This window comes from Molothrus aeneus, chromosome 12 (assembly GCF_037042795.1).
Source record: "Molothrus aeneus isolate 106 chromosome 12, BPBGC_Maene_1.0, whole genome shotgun sequence".
Lineage (NCBI taxonomy): Eukaryota > Metazoa > Chordata > Aves > Passeriformes > Icteridae > Molothrus > Molothrus aeneus.
The window spans coordinates 17,281,333-17,298,774 of NC_089657.1; the positions used below are offsets into that span (position 1 = coordinate 17,281,333).

Consider the following 17,442-nt stretch of genomic DNA (forward strand, 5'->3'; position numbering starts at 1 on the left):
AGTGTCCTTCAGGTCACCTTGTATCATGAACATTGCTTTTGGTGGTGGAGACTGAAGCCTAACCAAAGTTACAGATCACAGAATAAAGCAAGGACAGTGTAAGCTGCTGAATGATCCTCTGACAGGCTGCTGCCAAGCAAGTCCAAAAGGATTGATTCCAAGGAAGTCTGTAATTTCATTAAAAATATCTTCTCAACCTGTTTAGACTTGTGTGTTGAGTATTGTGCCTCATTCACCAATTTGACCAATTCAGCATGAGGTAAGTGGTGCTTTCTACTGTCTGAAAATGTTTTTGCTGAAGTGTTTGTGTATTTTATAGTTTTGATAAAAATGCTTTAGAAAGGTTGTATTCACACTCCTAACTCATTAGTCTTTCACTTGAAAATATTTTCTTTAAACAGTTCAAGAGTATTCTTTATATGACACCACCCAGCAGTGAATTGTTTAGTGTATCAGCATTATTACCTTGAATTGCCAGCTACATTCTAATGTAGCATTTAAAAGAAAAACAAAGGGAGAAACACAGAAATTTTAAAAAGCCTACTAACACCCAATCAAAACCCCATAATAATTGGGTGGTTTTGTAGTGTTACTCCTTGAATTTGTTGGAGTCTCAGCTACAGCTGATAATGTGTTGGAGGTGCAATATAAATAATTTCACTTGTAGTTTTATTTCACATTTTCTCTTGGTTGACTGGAGGCAGCAGACAAAATGCATGCTCCTAAAAAGCTAAATCTAGAAAACATATAATAAATGTTTGGGCTAGAAATGTCACCAGGAAATTGCAGTTATTTATGATTATTTTGTTAGCACTGCTTTTTAGTTCATCTGTTCCTCTTTTCCCATGACTTTTAGCAGGTGCACCTGTCCAGTATGGCTGAGTTTGAGAAGTGAGAGGCAGAGAAATGCTCAAAGGAAAGCTGTGTGCCTTCCCCTCTCTCTACACGTAGGGCAGAACCTGGGCTTTGATTACAACCTGCAGTTTCCCTTAAGGAGCACATAGGGTTTCAAAGGTACCTTCACCTTTCTTATTGCAGTTAATGGTTGTATAGGAGAGCAAATGGCTGAACTGAAAATTGGGAGCCCAGGGTTAGGTGAGGAATATTGCTGGTTATGTTTTCATAATGTTTAATCAGCAGTTGTCTATGGTAGTGTGATTTTTTCCAGAACTAAACTTGGCATGCATTTAAAACTCATGGCAGGGTTGTGTGGGAAGAGCTGGACACACAGGAGGGAAAAACTTCAATTATTGCCAAACAAGCAATACTTGCCTGTTTTATTTTTTCCAAGTATGGAAACTCAGTATCATATCTCAGCACTTGGAATAACTCACCAGATTTGCTTTATCCAGTGGTTTGGGGCCTGGTTTTTTCTCTCTGATTATTATTTGACTTTTATTTTGTTGTTTTTAGGTGCCAGGCCTGTACCACAGGAACCTGGTCAGATTTACACCTTTTCAGTGAGCCACATAGGAGGGGGAAAAGTGCATGAGTTAAACCTGAAAGGTGAAAAATGTTACTTTATCATTTCAAGAGCTCAGGCTTCTGCACTGTTGGAATTGTGTTCTCTGTAAAGGCAGTCCCCCCTCAGAGCCAGTTAGCCATTATAAAATAACCTCTGATATCCCATTTTTCCCTTACTGCACTCAAAACAGCTTAAACCAGCTACTTCAGCCTTTTCATTTAACACTTCTTGTTCCTGCAATGGGATTTGTGGTTCACTCTGATGGTACCTTGCCCCTGGAATCAGGTAGGATGTCATTCTCAGACTCTTGGGCAGGAGTTGCAGCTCAGCTGTGCTGTAAAGAAGGTTCTTTAGCAAATCAAATTGTTCATTCTCAACACACCAACCTAGAACATGATTAATGCATAGATTAAAACATTACTCTTGGTGTTACCCCTGTTAGGACACTCTACAGGCACTGGTTATTACATTCTGACCATATATGAAAATAAAGTGGCAATTTCCTCTGGATATTTTCAAAAGCAGGTTAGCCTTTGAGCATCTATTGCACTGACAAGCTTTAGGACTAAGTTTTCAAATTAGTCCAGGCTCAGCAGTGCTGGCAGTCACACTTCAGGTGTGAAGGTGTTGGCCCTTGCTCTTGGAAGCACTTTGCTAAACTTCAGCCACAGCGGGTTTGTAGATCTTTGTACATATCACAGATCACCTTTTCTTACCAATCTGCTAAATTACAATCAACAATGTACATTTTTTAGCAATTTACACTGGAAGTGGAAATTTGCATTTGCTGTTACATTCACAGAGATAACAGTCTGTGCAGGCAGAACTGCTGCATTTGACCCTAATTGTGACCATTTGGCCATTATAGCCATAAATAATACTGCAGACTATAACAAAAACATTCAGTGCTTAGGATGACTTTGTTCTAATTGTTTAGCACAGGCTTTTAAGCAGTAGCTCACTCGTGGGATTAATGTGAATAAACCCAACTCAGGTCAGGGATGATGTTGTGTGCTACAGAACAAGGCATTTTGTATTTGCCATCTTCACCCATGTCAGCTTGGTTTAAAAAGATGGGTGAAGATATGACACGACACAAAGCAGTTTTTTGGCTTCTTTGTGGGAGTCTGGGGGCTGGATGAGCTGCAGAGCCCCCTTCCAACCTCACCCATGACCTGCAAGGTGTAGAATTGAGCAAGGTTTCATTGAGCAGCAAAAAGCAGCTCTGGTGAGCTCAGCCTTCAGCCAAGGGGAAACCCTGGTTGCCATCCCCAGGGGCAAGGAAGCAGATGGGTGCTGCTGCTGAGGAATGTGATAATCATGTGTAGAAGATGCCTGGTGGATTTCCTTTGCTCAGCACTTAATTGTTCAGTCTTGTGCCTGTGCTTGATGCCAGAGTAAATTGCTTTTCTCAGTTAATATGGAGGCACAGCTTATCTGTAAGGTGGTGGGGAAATGAAAAGTTGCTGTGGTGGGAATTCTTCAGGGAGTGAAGAACTGATGATCAGGGATGATGAGCTGTTGCATACATGATTGGATCTTTTTAATCCTGGGAAAAATTCCAGGAGAAAGAAAAAAAGGGAAGAATTGCTGAAGGTCAACATAATATTAAAATAATCCTGTCAAGGTTGATCATTGCAAATGTCTTAAATATGGTGGTTCTGTAAATACATTTTTTTTTGCCTTTGCTCTTTAGGAGTACAGCCTCATTTTTCCTTAGGAATGTGAACAGACAATTCCTTCAATTTTAAAAGCTGTGGTTTAATTTCACAATAACATGATGTTACTGTGATTCCTGCCTGTCCAAGTGCAGGGGATTGGATCTGTTTGGAGCCTGGGTTGTACTATTTTAAAGTCCAGAGTTAGGAGAAAATAAGAATGTAAATGTACATGTTTGGGTGTTGTCTGTTAGAGGAGGTGGATGGGAAGGGATGCAGAGCCAGGAGGGAACAGTTAAGAGTTTTCCTACCAGTTTTTTCCAGAGATAACTCTTCTGTTTATATATAAAGTTTAGCAATAATCCACTTCTCCCTTTTTCCAAGTTGCCATACACACACCCTTTAGATGAAGCCAGGAATTTCTTTAAACAACTTTTTAGAACTGGATTGCTCCAGCACTTTGGGATTCTTTAGGGAACTGGTTTTTGTCCAAGTTCTTAACAGTTCATTTGCTCTGTTCACCCAGATGGGTTAAACGTCTCTTATCTCTATAAACTCAAATTGTTTAGAGAAATTAAGCAGTGAGAACTGTTGAAAACTGATGATCACTGCATTTTGGGGTATCTGAGGTACTGTGGCTGTCATATCTTTGTTAGGACAGCTCTAAGCTTGCCCCTCACAGCAGGCTCATGGCCAGATACTGCTTCACCACAGCTTCTGCTCATTGGGCTGTTCTTAAGGAATTATCTTAATGTTTATTTTGGTTTTGAGGAAGGAAAGGGCTTTTACATGCACTTTCCAGGTCTTCTCTCTAATCCTGAAGACCAGGAAATGTTGTTTGGTGGTTGTTTTACTTTTTTTTTTTTTTTTTTTAGTTGCTTTGTTTATTTGCTTATTCATTTATTTTACATGGACAAGTGAAATGTTTTTTGTCACAACAGTAAATGCAGCTTGTCTTGTCCAGGGCCTGGTGACATTTCCAGGGTTGTGACCATGCAAGCACACACAGGCTTGGAAGGCTTTGCTGCTCTGTGCCTGTGCATCCTTCCTTGGTGCATTTCAGCAGGAACATGGCAGCTTTCCAGATGCTACCAGGGACTTGAAACCTGTTACTGAGAGGAGCAGTTGGCAGCTTGTGTTTCACAGAAATGACCTGGCCCTGCCTGCTGCAGCTGCTGCTCAGAAAGGAGGAGGAGGAGGCTGAGCCCAGGCTGGGGGGAGGAAGGAGCTTTGGCCCTCTGGTGGTGCTGGGTTATTATCCCAGTTCTTCAATTCTCTTCCAAAGCAAGAGCCAAGCCAGGAGCTTGCTGAGCACCCTGGAGTGGGCTCTTTGCTGCAGGGCAGGCCACAGCCTCTTTGGGCATGACCAGAGCACAGAATGTCTCCCAGTTTTCCAAAGGCTTCCTTCCCACTCATCCAGTCTCTTGTCCTCCTGGTTCCTGGATCCAGACTTGTTCTTAACCACATTCCTGTTAAAAATGGAAAAGAGCTCTCCTATCTAACCACTCACCTGTGAGCTCATTTTAATAACCCACTTCCCTTTTTAGGGTCTAAGGCCCAGCTGATGACCTGCAGCCCAGTGGGACAGTGAGTGAGGGTCATGCACACTTCAAAGGTGGGGCAGCAGCTCTTCCTCCAACCTTTGGTGCTGAATCCTAGCAATGAGAGGCTCCTTCATCTTCATCATGACCAAAAATCCCAGTCATTGTGCACACATGTAAATATCCTTCTGTTGCCTAGGATGCAACCCTCAACAGTACCATCTTACTCTTTTAAGGTGAATTGGAAAATGTAAGTTCTAGTATTGTTTGTTTTGGCATCTCAGTAATTACTCTTTCAGGAGATTGGTTATCTGACCTCAATTTCATCAATCCTCAGCAAGAAACTCAAAGCCCTGTAGTGAAGTGCCAATTCTAAAGTTATTTCTAGAAGGATTTTTAAAATCACCATAAAATGTTTACTAATATCAACAATATGAAAATTCTGGAAGTCACACAAGGAAGTGGTACAGCTACAAAAGACACAAGGGTGTTCAAAAGGCTTTCATATGAATGCAGTGATGCCAAACACCTCAGCACCATAAATTCAGCTGTAGTCACAGGAAAATGGAGAATAGAAATTTCCATTCCATTTACAGTGGTTTCATACAGGATGGAATTCATTACCAGAACCAGTCATAAGCCATTGAGTGAGTTTGCACAGCAGTATCACTCTCATCAAAATTCCTTTGCTTTCAGCTACATTTAGATAGCACTGAAATAATTACAACAGAGAAATGTGTCTTAGTTGTGCTGTGTTTGAGTGCAACCCAAGGTTAGCACTCAAAAGGATGATTCAAAGTTCACATTTACATTGGCAGTGATGATTCAGATGAGGAAGGACAGAGATCTTTGCTGTTGGCTAGCTGGAGTCTGTTCCATGCTCTTCTGGCTCAGGAGGATACAATTCATCCAAAATCAGCTCTGCAACAAAAAATAATAATGTTTCAGAAGATGATTTTTTTTCCTGCTTCATACAGTATAATTATAGCTGCTATCTGCATTTTAGAACATACTGATGGTAGAAGACTACAGCAAATAAAATTTCTGAAGGTTCCATGCAAACAGGTCTTTAGATTTGTGTTTTGTCACACAAGCTTCTCCCCTTCTTTTCTTTAATGCCTTTTTCAGGAACCCCTTCCACTATTCCAGGTTCCTCCAAGCCCCATCCAACCTGGACTTGGCCACTTCCAGGAATGGGGCAGCCACAGCTTCTCTGGGCAACCTGTGCCAGGGCCTCCCCACTGTCACAGGGAAGAATTTCTTCCTAATATCCAATCTAAACTGCCTCCAGAGGCCTGAGCAACAACCAGCTGTGGTACTTGTTAAAAGAGAAAAGTTAAATTTTTATTTCTGCAACATGGAAAAAAGCCAACATTTGACTGATTTTTACCTTCAGAGGCACTCAGTTTTTGAGTTTTTTTGAGAATGGCTCTTATGCCTGGCATGGCCTGGTCATATTGATGGAGAACTTCCAAACAGTGTTCATGGAACAGTTTATCTTTCTGAGACAGGCTGTGCAGGAGTAAAACAGCATCCCGTAAAAACTGAATAACTCGTTCCCTGTGTGCACACAAGCTGGTCTCAGATCTGATCTTCATCCACTGTCTGTGCAGCATCACAATCAGTGCCTTCACCCCCTGCAAGAGAAAAACAGTGCCTCAACACACTGTTAGCAAAAATATAGCAGCAGAAAACTCATTTCAATATGAACTTTACTGCTTAATCTCTTCAAACATTCAAATTTCAGGATATTTTCTAGCAAGCCAAAGCAAGCTTCCTAGAAGGTGGCATCCTCTAAAGTACACAACACTTCTGTTTCTCTACAGCAAAAAAATAAAAGGGGCAAAAAGCAATTTCAGCATTGAGTACTGGGAAGTTGTCAGCAGGGTAAACTGGGGGAGTGTGGTGAACATACCTCGAGGTAGCACTGACAGTCAGTGCCAGGAAATAAAACTGCTGCTCTGGAGCACCACATGCAGCGTGTCAGGAGCCTCAGTGTCTGTTACAAACACAGGCTGGGTTAGAGTGAGAGCCAACTTCTAATTCATTGCTAGTTTCAAATAGTCTTGGCATATTTTTTTTTCTCCTAACAGCTGATGTCTTTTACCTTCAAAGGTGTACAAGTTTTTTTCCCTGTAACATTTCATAGACAGAGTTTGCCTTGCACAGAAACCTTCTTAACTTTCTGATGAGCGAGGCTGACAAGGTCAGGGGCCTCTAGTTCACTGCATACAAATAATGTGCTTACACTTAATAGAACAGTGGGGGTAATGGAAAGGGTTCAAAATTCTTTAAAATGAGAGAAGTAGAGCAAATAAAACCTCAAACAAGACTGTTGTCACTTCTGTCTGTACAAACAACACAAACTAGGTTTAAAAGCTATTCTTTCTGTATATAACCATGACTGTTAAACAGCAAGGTAGCATTTCCATTCATTGCAAGGAATATAAATCCTAAATCACTACAGAATGCCTTTAAATGTTATAAATACAATCAAGATGAAATGCAAATCTTGCTTCTTTTTACTCTTCTATTGCTCTAAAAGCAAAATAAAGCTTAGTGCTGAACATCTGAAGCCATCCTAGGATCTCCCTTGGTTTTTTCAGTGACTTGAAAGCCTTTTATGACCAATGGTCTCTTCAAGGATAGTTACTGATTCAGTTTCAAGCAGGTCCTTTCAAAAATCAATGTAATCCCTTACTGTAAGCCCATAATTGCAGTTTTGTATTTCAGCTAGAGAAAGAACTTGTTTTCAGACAATTTGTGCACAATCCTGCTCCTCCCACTCCCCCAACTGGAAGGAGAAGGAAGGAGCACATGGACACTCAGCTGTGGTTACCTCTTGCTCCAGCTGAAGCCAAAGTATTTCAGATGCTGATTTGTCTGGTCTTGATGTTATGTACATGTAGAGTGCAAGGAGAAGGCAGGTATCTGAAACAGAGAACTTTGTTCTTTTTCCAACCAGCCACTTGTTCATGACAAAAATTCATTCTATCAGCCAAGAAAACATTTTGAGTTCTGTCCTAGGGCTCATGGTACAGGCTCAGCTTCTTGTTTTACTTCCCACATCTTCAGCAGTGCTGAGGAAATTGGTATCCCTAAAACTTATATTTGCCTTTGTGGTAATCCTGTCCTGGTGCATTCACAAGGAACTGAACAGAGATCATTTGTCATGCAGAGTACTGGAATCTCTGAGCAGTGCCATGAGCACAGATAAATTTAACTTCAAAACTCCTCAAAAGCCCCTTTTTCCTCATCAACCTTAAATACACAATCTAGAAAGTGCTTTTAAAATGGCTATCAAAAGCACTGCTTGTAGACAGACACCACAAGACAAATACTCTCCAAATCATAAGCAGAAAACAAGTTTTCAGGTCACAGAGCAGGCTTTTTGCCTTCTGGGGTTTCAGCAGCTTGGAGCAAGGCCTGTTGGCATTACTGTCAGTCATGGTAACAGTTCTCTGTCTGCTGCAGTGTTTTACCTGAATGAGAACAGAGCTGAGCAGCCAGCAGGTGGTGCTGAGCAAGGGCTCCCAGGAGCCTCACAGTCAGAAGCACGGCAGGCAGAGGGGTCTCGGGCCGCAGGCAGCGCTGCAGCACCTGAGTACTCAGTAAGTGCTGGAAACTTCAAAACAAAACTGAGTTAGAAAAGGGAAGTGCAGTCCCAAGTTGGAAATACACTACTTTTTGTAGACGGTATCATCATTTGTGCCTGTTAAGCTATTCAGAACATACCCAATCTCAAATTATCTGTCATAAATACAAAGTATGCTGGAAAACATTGTTACTTTGGCAGTCACTCTGCAGTTCACTCTGGCAGTTTTAGCTGCCAGAATGAGATCCTGTGCTTTCCTTCCTTATGCACCTCCCAGCAATCACAAAAACCCCAAGATGAACGTTACAAAGGTTCTTCACTTTCAATGGGGCAACAGCATCTGCTTCATATGAATAAATAATATATGAATAAACCTCGTTACTGATCAGGGATGATTATTACACTCATTAACAGCAAAGGAAGTAGAAAGATCCTCAGTTGCTTCTCAAATATGATCTGAAATGTGATTTCTCTCATACATAGTACAACTTCTAGTGGAAGCTGCCCAGATGAGTTTTAACAGAGAATGAAAACTGCTTAACAACAGACTCTGAAATAATTTTAAAGCTATGACTGACTTACTTTATTAATAAGTCCATAGTTGAATTTTCAGCTAATTTTACCAAAACCTTTAGGCTTTGGCTCAGGATATTGTCAGTCTGGGAACCCCTTGCAGCAGAAAAAGATAAAATCTGAAGCAGCTTTTTAAACAAAGAATGTTGAGCTCCATCAGTATTGGGAGGATCCTGTGGAGCAGCCAGCCCTCCTTGTGTCCTGCTCTCTTCTTTATTGTCACACTGATTGTCACAGAACACATTTTTGTCCATCTTGGAAATCTGTTCATCTCCAGCAGCAGAACTGTTTTCCATTTCAGCAGACAGCAACGTGTGGACAACATCCCAGCTGTAGAACACCAGATAATAAAGGATCCCCAGTGATACAAGAGTTGTTTCTTCAAGGTTCAGCCTGAAGTCCTCCTTGCCTGAGCCCGTGTTTGTGCTGGCTCTGGAAGAAGCAGTTGGGTGGGTCCCACAGGCTCCATTCCCTGGGGCATCCCCGAGCTGCTCTGCTCGGCAGAAGGCACCAAGGTGGTGCTCCAGCAAGGGCAGGAGATGCACAGCACCTGGGATCCTGCTCTGTGTGAGGGGCAGGAGCCCTCCCTGGCCTTCTGCTGGCCTTCCCTCACATAATCCTTCATCCAGAGCAATCAAGTTCAGTCCTGTTATTGCCAGTTTTTGAGCTTCTTGCAGGGATACAAGAGGAGCGATTCCTTCTTGAGTTGTCCTGCTGCTGGGGAGTTGGGTGGGTTTCCTGTCCAAACAAAAGTAAAAGGGAAATGCTTCACAAGAAAAGGCAGAGAACAGACTTGAAATCTGAGTAATCCATATTATGAATTGAATAATAGAAAGGCCAGAGTACTAAGAGATGTCTGTTTTCAATATAGGAAATAAAGGGGGAAAAACATCATCCTACTCCTTGATGCCTGCATGGAAGAGTCATTTCAAAGTATTCTAGGTTTCATCACTAATAAAATAACCTATCTGAAAAGCAAAGGTATTTCAGCTATTAATTCTGTAAAGTGAAAAACTATTATAATTCATATCCAATCTTCATATTTAAAATGCTTTACCAGGAAATATAAATATATCTTGGAAGGTTGCACACCAATTGTACATTGGAACATGGTTGCACACCAATTTGAACATGGTTTATATTTTGAAGATATAAAACCAACTTTTTAATCACATCTTGAGCATTTTCTTCCCTCTTAACTCATGATCATGTTTCTGTGCTTCCCTCATTGCAATGCAAGCTGCTCACAGCTTTACTTTAGTTCTGTGCCTTCCCTGAACTGATAATTAACCTAATTTATTTTTTAAGGATGCTCTAGTGTTTAGTATCTGTGATAATCAAAGACACAGAATGATGTTCCAAATTTTGCATGAAATGGCCTAAGCACAGCATGATTTACCATGGGAATGAGCTGTCCTGCATGACCAAGTGTTTCTTAGTACAGAGAATGGCACTGTGCTGAACATGGCAGTACAGTTTACAAAGAAAATAAAACTTACCTATCCAAAGAGTTGGGTGGCAACACAGCTCCAGACAGAGGCTCAGAGTTGTTGCTGAGAAGGTGGCAGAAACCTAGAAGTGACCCAGGGGCTATGGGCTGCTTCATCAGTGCATTCAGCAAGATAGAACCTGGAAGGATACAGATTTTCTTTGGAGAAGATTTGCCATCATCAACAACAAAAAAATCAGTATTTCAGAAGATCAGCCTTATTGTGAGAGTGCTCACAACCTCAAATTTGGTTTGGTTTTTTCACGATGAATCTTCTTTTTTAACAGGAGGATGATTTTCAGAAAAATTAATTTTAGATATTTAAATACAAACCAAGTTATATTTAGAGGTCTTTTAATTATGATCCCATATTAGCAAAATAGCTTGAGCAAAGTGATCACATATCCCAGCTGTTCTGGTGACTTGCCCTCCATTTTCTACTCCAGACACTGAAATTATGTGATGCAATTCCACTAAGACAGTACCCTAAAGAATTCTTTGAGGTGACTGCTGAAAATGCTTTACAGTGTTCTGGATTTTTTTAAAGGTACATTTTCCCTGGTTTTATTTCTGCATTGCCAGAATGATATTACCTTGTGTTTTTCGTTTGGGGACAGAGTTGTAAGAACCATTTTTTCCTGTTGCTTTGTGCTTCTTCAGGGATGAAACTTCAGGATGGGTTATCTTCCTGTCTGAAACAAACAGGGATTGGGAGAACACAGATCTGCACCCATCCTGTACACACAGCCACAGTGTTAGATAATATTTTAATTGTCTCTATATGTCACAATTACCAAGCAAACCAAGGCCAAAAGCCTTGCAGAGTTCAGAAAAAAAGTAAACAAATGTATTTTTTCAAACAAATAGGCATATTGAGTGTTGTTACCATAACAAACAATAGCAATACTAATGCTTTCAGGCTACTGCATTTTTCTTTTTGCTGGAGTTCCTACTGCCCATATTTTTAGAATGAACAGTGTAACTGACAGCAACATCTCAGATTTTTCATGTCTCTTCCAGTAAGGATTAGTTGATGATATCCACATTTCTTACTTTTATTATTTCCCATTGCTATTAAAAAAACACTACTTTTGTTTCATATTATAGCTATCTTCAAATATATGCAGATATTAATTTCCTAATGTTTACTCAATTAATTTCAAGATAGAATTTTGTGAGAATTTCTGCCCTACATATAAAAGAGGAAATGAGTACATTGTTTCAGTTGCTTCTTTAAATACAGCTAAATATGTACCCTTTAAAATCCAATCCCCAAAAAGCTAGAACAAGAATACAAAACATTCATTAGCTGACTAACAGACCAAGAAATAGGCAAATTATTTCCTGTTCTTTATGCAATGAGAAAAGACAGATCAACAATTTGGATGTTTTAGTTCATCACATAATAAAGTTTTTTATTGCAGCCACTGGCCACTTCATCATTGCCACCTTGGCATCTCTTACTAAGGTATGAATTAAAATGATCTTCATGCAAATTTCAGTCATGGCTATTTAACTCCAGTTGGTATAAAGTGGAAAAAGAAAACCTAACCAAAATTAACTGTGAACTGACTGCAACTGTTCAATCACAAAATACTTCTGTAATGTAGAATGTTTACATGTAACTAAAAATGTTGCAAGCTGTACATGGGTTTACCTTCTTTGTTTGAAGTCGTCAGGGCCATCAAATTTCCTGAAGAACTCGATGGCCTAGTGGATATTTCAGCATTGAAGGATTCCTTTGTAGGAAAAGATCTTCTTTCTGGCTGTGGAGAACTTCCTCCTGATTTCACTTGTACCACAAGATTCTTTTTAGGGCTAAGATAACAAAACAAAACAGTATTTCTTTTGTAATTATTTTATTAAACAACAATCTATTTTCTCTGCACTGTTTGATGTTTTAGAGTTTTAGAGATACTTCACTATAAACTCTTTGAATTTCTGTCACAGATATAAGGAAGACTCTTTTTTGAGCAAATTTCACAGATGTCATCAGACTTTTTTGTTGTATTTTTTAAAAGACCACAGAGCTAAGAGTCACATGATGAAAGAAAAGCTTTTCAATAGTTTAAACACATGTATTACAAAAATGAACACAAATTCCTTTTCCAACCCCCCTACCTCGTTGTTGGAACTGCCTGAGGGAGGTGCTTGTTTCTTTCACAGTTCTGAAGTCGAGTTCTTAATTCATTCATTTCTGCATCCTTGAACTGCAGCTCGGAGTGCAGCGACTGTACCTGAAAGGGAGTTCAGGGCACTTTCACCGGTTCAGGAGTGGTGCAAGCAGAGCAACTGAGCTACCAGGGAGCTCCAGATCACCATCTGCTTAATGGGAACTCCCAGATCTCCATTTTTAGGAATGTTAGCCCAGTTAACACTGTCTGAGAGCCAGGTGCCAGGAGTTCAGGCAGGAAGCCTTTGTGAGTGGCTAAGACAGAGCAAGTGCCATGCAGAGCATGGCTCCTGTGAGGCTGCAGAGCAGCCTCTGTCCTCCTCAGGGCTGCCCAGAGATGACTGCAACAAGAACAGCAATCTCATCAGAGCCACAGAGCCTGTTCTGTCACTTCTTCCACTCTAAAATACATTCCAATTGCAAGGTTCTCAGAGTGGCTTCAAAAAAGCATAAGTAAATGAAAATTTCTACCACCTGAATTTACTCCTTTATTTTGGCAGGGGAAACCCTCAACAAGTTCTTACAGAAGTTTTCTTCTAGGGAAGAAAATAAAAGCAAGCACTGTGCAAGTTTCACACCAATTTCACACAAATGTTCTTCCTTTGACTAAATGGTTTGGGACATCTTTAACTCATAAATCAGCATCTGCACATGATCTGCAGGTAACTGACATATTTACAAACCTTTTTGGAGAACTCTTTTTCTTTTTCACTCAAAATCTGAGATTTTTGCTGCTCCAGTAGCAGGTATGATTTTTTCTGTTCTTCCATAGCATGCTCCATCTGCTGCATTGAGTCACGCAGAATTTTAATTTCTCCATTTTTAGTGAGAATTTCATCCTGCATTTCTTTCAGCTGCAAACAGAGGAATTACATTAAAGGATGGATATAGCCAAAAGTATGCATTTGCATCAGTATGTGGTTGAAAGTTAGGTGTATTTGTAATTTCTAGGGAGAAAAATGCTCCTGGTAACCCAGCTTAGAAATTCTACACATGTTGCCTCTAATATTTTTTTAATTAAATCAGGCTCAGCTACTGTGTTCTTTAAAATAAATTTTAAAAATTACAAGATCATCCTTCCCCTTCCCCTTTTCTGCAATTATGTTTGGGGCTTTTTAAAAAAAAAAAACTGTTCTAGTCACGCACATCAATAATTTATTCATTGTTTGGATGATAACAGTGATAATTTAATTATACTACTACATCCATCAGGACAGCCAGCAAGCACTCTGAGACAAGGTACCACCCCCAGACAGAATCTTGATGATATTGAGTCTCTAACACCTCCTGAGCAGCCACTACCACTCAGAGACAAGACTTTGGGGATAATATAGAACTTACTCAGAAAAGCAAGAAGAAAAGATCAGGAAGACACTTCTCTGCAACTGTAAAATTATGATTTAATGTGGTGTTCAGGTAGGAGACTCCCTGATAAAGGTGGATATAGTAGAGCTGGGAAAGATACAGAGAATGGAGGAAGGGAAACAGAGTATCTTTGCATAAATGACCACCAGAATGTAAAGTAACATAAATCACTTGAAAGCCATGTCACTTTCTCAAACCTTTTCAGTTGAACAAAACTCTGGCTGACAGGGCAGAGAAATTATTTGTTAGGGAACAAATAAAACTGAAAAGTTAGCATTTGCTAATCTGAAATGACCAAGAAATAAAATATTGCTCCCACTCTAGTATTACTAGAGCTGTTTCTAGTACAATTATTTTAACACACCCCTGGATTACAAAGATTAGATCACCTTGATTAGAATTAAATGCTTGGGACTGGATTTATCCCACCTTTCAGTTATTCCTATCAAAAATGGGATATTTGGAGGAGAAGGGAGGATATTGCCAACCTTGTGTTTGACTTCTTCATGCTGTGTCTGCAGCACTTCAAACTGGAATGCATCTCTCATCAGACCATCTTCTGCTCTGCTTCCTGCTGCAGGGAAAAGCCAAAATTTGAAGCACAGATGATGAATGTGCATCACTGGTGACTCAACACCAAGGTTTTGATATTTGCCATTGCATACATCTGAATATCTTAGTATTTTACTACAATTACAAACAGGTAAACTGCCTCATCCAGCCACCACAGGGACATTGCTAGTGCTTGTGCATCAATTCTTACAGCAGAAGAACCCCTGCCCCTTCAAATTTCTAATTACAGAATGATTTGGGGTGAAAGGGACCTTAAAGATCAGCTCATATCTTAAACCAGCAAGATGACCCACAGCAAAAGCAAGCATTTCTTTTGAGATAACATCAGTTAATGCACAAACAAGTGTTCACTGAAAACTTATTCACCAGGAGAGGTGACAGATGTCAGGGTTGCTACAACATACTTAGATTATTCAAGCTCTCTAAGGTTCATTGTGAAGAAACCCCTGCTTTCGTTTCTTTCAAAGTAAAACTGAAAGTCAGCTGTTAATACAAGGCATGCTATGCATTTATTAGTGAAAATTAACAGGGGGAAAAACATCTGAAAGCCAACATGCTACCAGAATATGATATCTAAAGCATGCTGAAAGTTTAGGAAAGTCGGGTTTTTTATCTGGCAGGTTTAACATGCAGCACCCTCATCCCAGGCTGGCATTACCGACACACACCCCAGGCACGGGCTCCTGGAGCCGTGAGATCAATGCAGTGTTCCTGCTGGGATTATTATTCTCGTTATTCCTCGAATCCCAACCATCCCTGTGACACCGGGGGTACCACCGTGGGGTGCTGCTGCCCAGGGGAACAGGCAGCAGCAATTCCCGTAAGGGAACTTAGAAGAAAGATGGAGCAAGTCTATTTACAAGAGCCTGTAGTGACAGAACAAGACGGAGGGGCTTCACGGTGATGGAGATTGAGGTTGGATATTAGGAAGGAATTCTTCCCTCTGAGGGAGGTGAGGCCCTGGCACAGGTGCCCAGAGCAGCTGTGGCTGCCCCTGGATCCCCGGCAGTGCCCAAGGCCAGGCTGGACACTGGGGCTGGGAGCAGCCTGGGACAGTGGAAGGGGTCCCTGCCATGGCAGGGGTGGCACTGGGTGCGCTTTGAGGTCCCTGCCAACCCAGGCCATGCCAAAGGGACACCAAACCCTTCCGCAGCCGCGGGCAGCGACGGGCAGCCGCCGGGACACACCGACCTTGCCGCCCGGCCCGGGGCAGCTCCGGGGCTCCCCACGCGTGTCCTGCGGGCGGATCCTGCGACAGCGCCTGCGAGGCCAGGATGTCGATCTGCTCCAGGTCGTCCGCCGTGAAGTCATCGCTGTCCCCGAAGGGGTCCACGACCCCGGTCACGGCGCTCTTGGGGCGCTTGTGCGGGGGAAGAACGTTGCGGAGCGCCGGCGGGGCGGCCGCGGCCCCGCTGTCCCCGCAGAGCGCGGTGCCGCTCCGCTTGCGCGGCCCGGGCAGCGCCGCCATGGCGGGACCGGGACCCGCGGGGCCCACACGCCGGGGGGCCGCCACAGCCACGCCCCCTCCCGCGCGCCGCGCCGCCCGCCAATCACCGCCGGGCAGCTCTTCCCGCACAGCCAATGGAGTGGCGGCGGCCTCGGAGCCGGCTGTAAGCGGCCTCGTGATTGGCTGCGGACAGCCGACACGCAAGCGCCTCGCTGATTGGGAGGGAGGGAGGCGGGAAGGATCGTGCCCTCCCCGGTGTGAGGGGGAGCCGCTGACGTCAGGCTTTCGAGCAATGACGTCAGACTGTGCTGTGACGTCACGGTGAGGATTGTCCCTCTGATGTCACACCTGGCTTCATCCCGGGCACGGTGGCGTCACACCGCAGCTGGAGTGCGGCTGTGACTCGTCCTGTGCGGCCGCAGGCACGAATGCCCTCAATAAACTGAGATCTCTGAAAGTGTCAGGGAAGCGCGATATTTGCAAAAGTCCCAGCTAAACCCCCTCTGTTAAATTCCTGCCGTTAACCTCTCGTGTAATCGTATTTGGCCCGTTTGTAAATTGAGCGAAAAATGGAGTTTCCTGCTCTGTATAACTCAGGTGGGTGTGAGGCCACAGCTATGTTGATAAACCTGTTAAGAGGAGATGAGACCATGGTCTTGCAGCACATTTTAAAAACAAGGTTACAAATTATTTTCATTTCTACAAATCAATTTACAAATCCCTTGATGGTCTTTTAAGTGAAAACCACTGCATCGGTGTGACATATTTCCAATTCTGTTCAAGAATTCTGATTTGTTTATTTCTCCATTGCCCATTACATGCAGGGAAATTAGATTATCAGCAGAGGGTAATTTCCTTTATCCCTGCGCTGCCTGTGAGGAGCCAGAAAGTCCCAAAGAAAGCCCTGAGGGTCTTTGCTCCCAGCTGTGCTGAAATGGCAGCAGGTGATCCCAATGGGACCATCAGCTGGGATTGCTCAGCTCAGGTGCAAATAAAAGGGGTGGTTTCAGATAGAAACTGCACTTGCAGCACTTTAGTTTTGAGGTATTGCCTGAAGGTTTTATTTTTGTTTCTCCAAGAAGTTGTTTTATCAATTATGTGCGAAACTGGGGAAATTATGATGGGTTTGATGCTCTGAACACTAAAGGTGCCATTATTTATGCTTGGAATTATTGCTTTTCTCCCTCTAGTGGGAATGGTAACATAATGTTTGTCTTTGTAGTCTTGCCATAAAGAAAAGTTTCTTCTTGCTTTTAAGAATGGTTTTATCTCTTTATGTTTAAAGAGAGAAGCTTTGAGGAGATGGAGTAAAACCAAAATTTGTTGTTTAGTTTAAAACCTCTCCTGGTAATTTCTAGTGCTCTGTTTTTACTGCTTATGTTTGTAGAGACATGTATTGAGAGCTTAATTTAAGTAATCTAAAAGGAACTGGATTTAGACATTACTTGTTCTTAATTCTGGATAGATTTTGTTTGGGTGGGCTTTTTTGTTGTTTGATTGTTTGGGATTTTTTGTTGTTGCTTAAGAAATTAATAGGACTGTGCTAGTATTACTATTTTTTAT

The 17,442-nt window shown here is 41.9% G+C and overlaps 1 protein-coding gene across 2 annotated transcripts; it reads right to left on the reverse strand.

Moving 5' to 3' along the window:
- Positions 1-5,152: 5,152 nt before the first annotated feature.
- On the reverse strand, positions 5,153-15,900 carry ATRIP (ATR interacting protein). Of its 2 annotated transcripts, none has more exons than XM_066558267.1 (13): positions 15,624-15,900; positions 14,348-14,430; positions 13,178-13,348; positions 12,443-12,558; positions 11,979-12,139; positions 10,915-11,013; positions 10,332-10,461; positions 8,842-9,570; positions 8,147-8,289; positions 7,504-7,595; positions 6,580-6,663; positions 6,055-6,301; positions 5,153-5,585 (listed from the first exon to the last, which is right to left on the reverse strand). In XM_066558267.1, exons 1-13 carry the CDS (start codon positions 15,898-15,900, stop codon positions 5,524-5,526), a joined length of 2,394 nt encoding a protein of 797 aa, XP_066414364.1. In that variant the 3' UTR covers positions 5,153-5,523. The 2 variants fall into 2 exon arrangements, with proteins under 2 accessions (XP_066414364.1, XP_066414363.1); XM_066558266.1 differs by having other exon boundaries at positions 14,348-14,433.
- Positions 15,901-17,442: the final 1,542 nt, after the last annotated feature.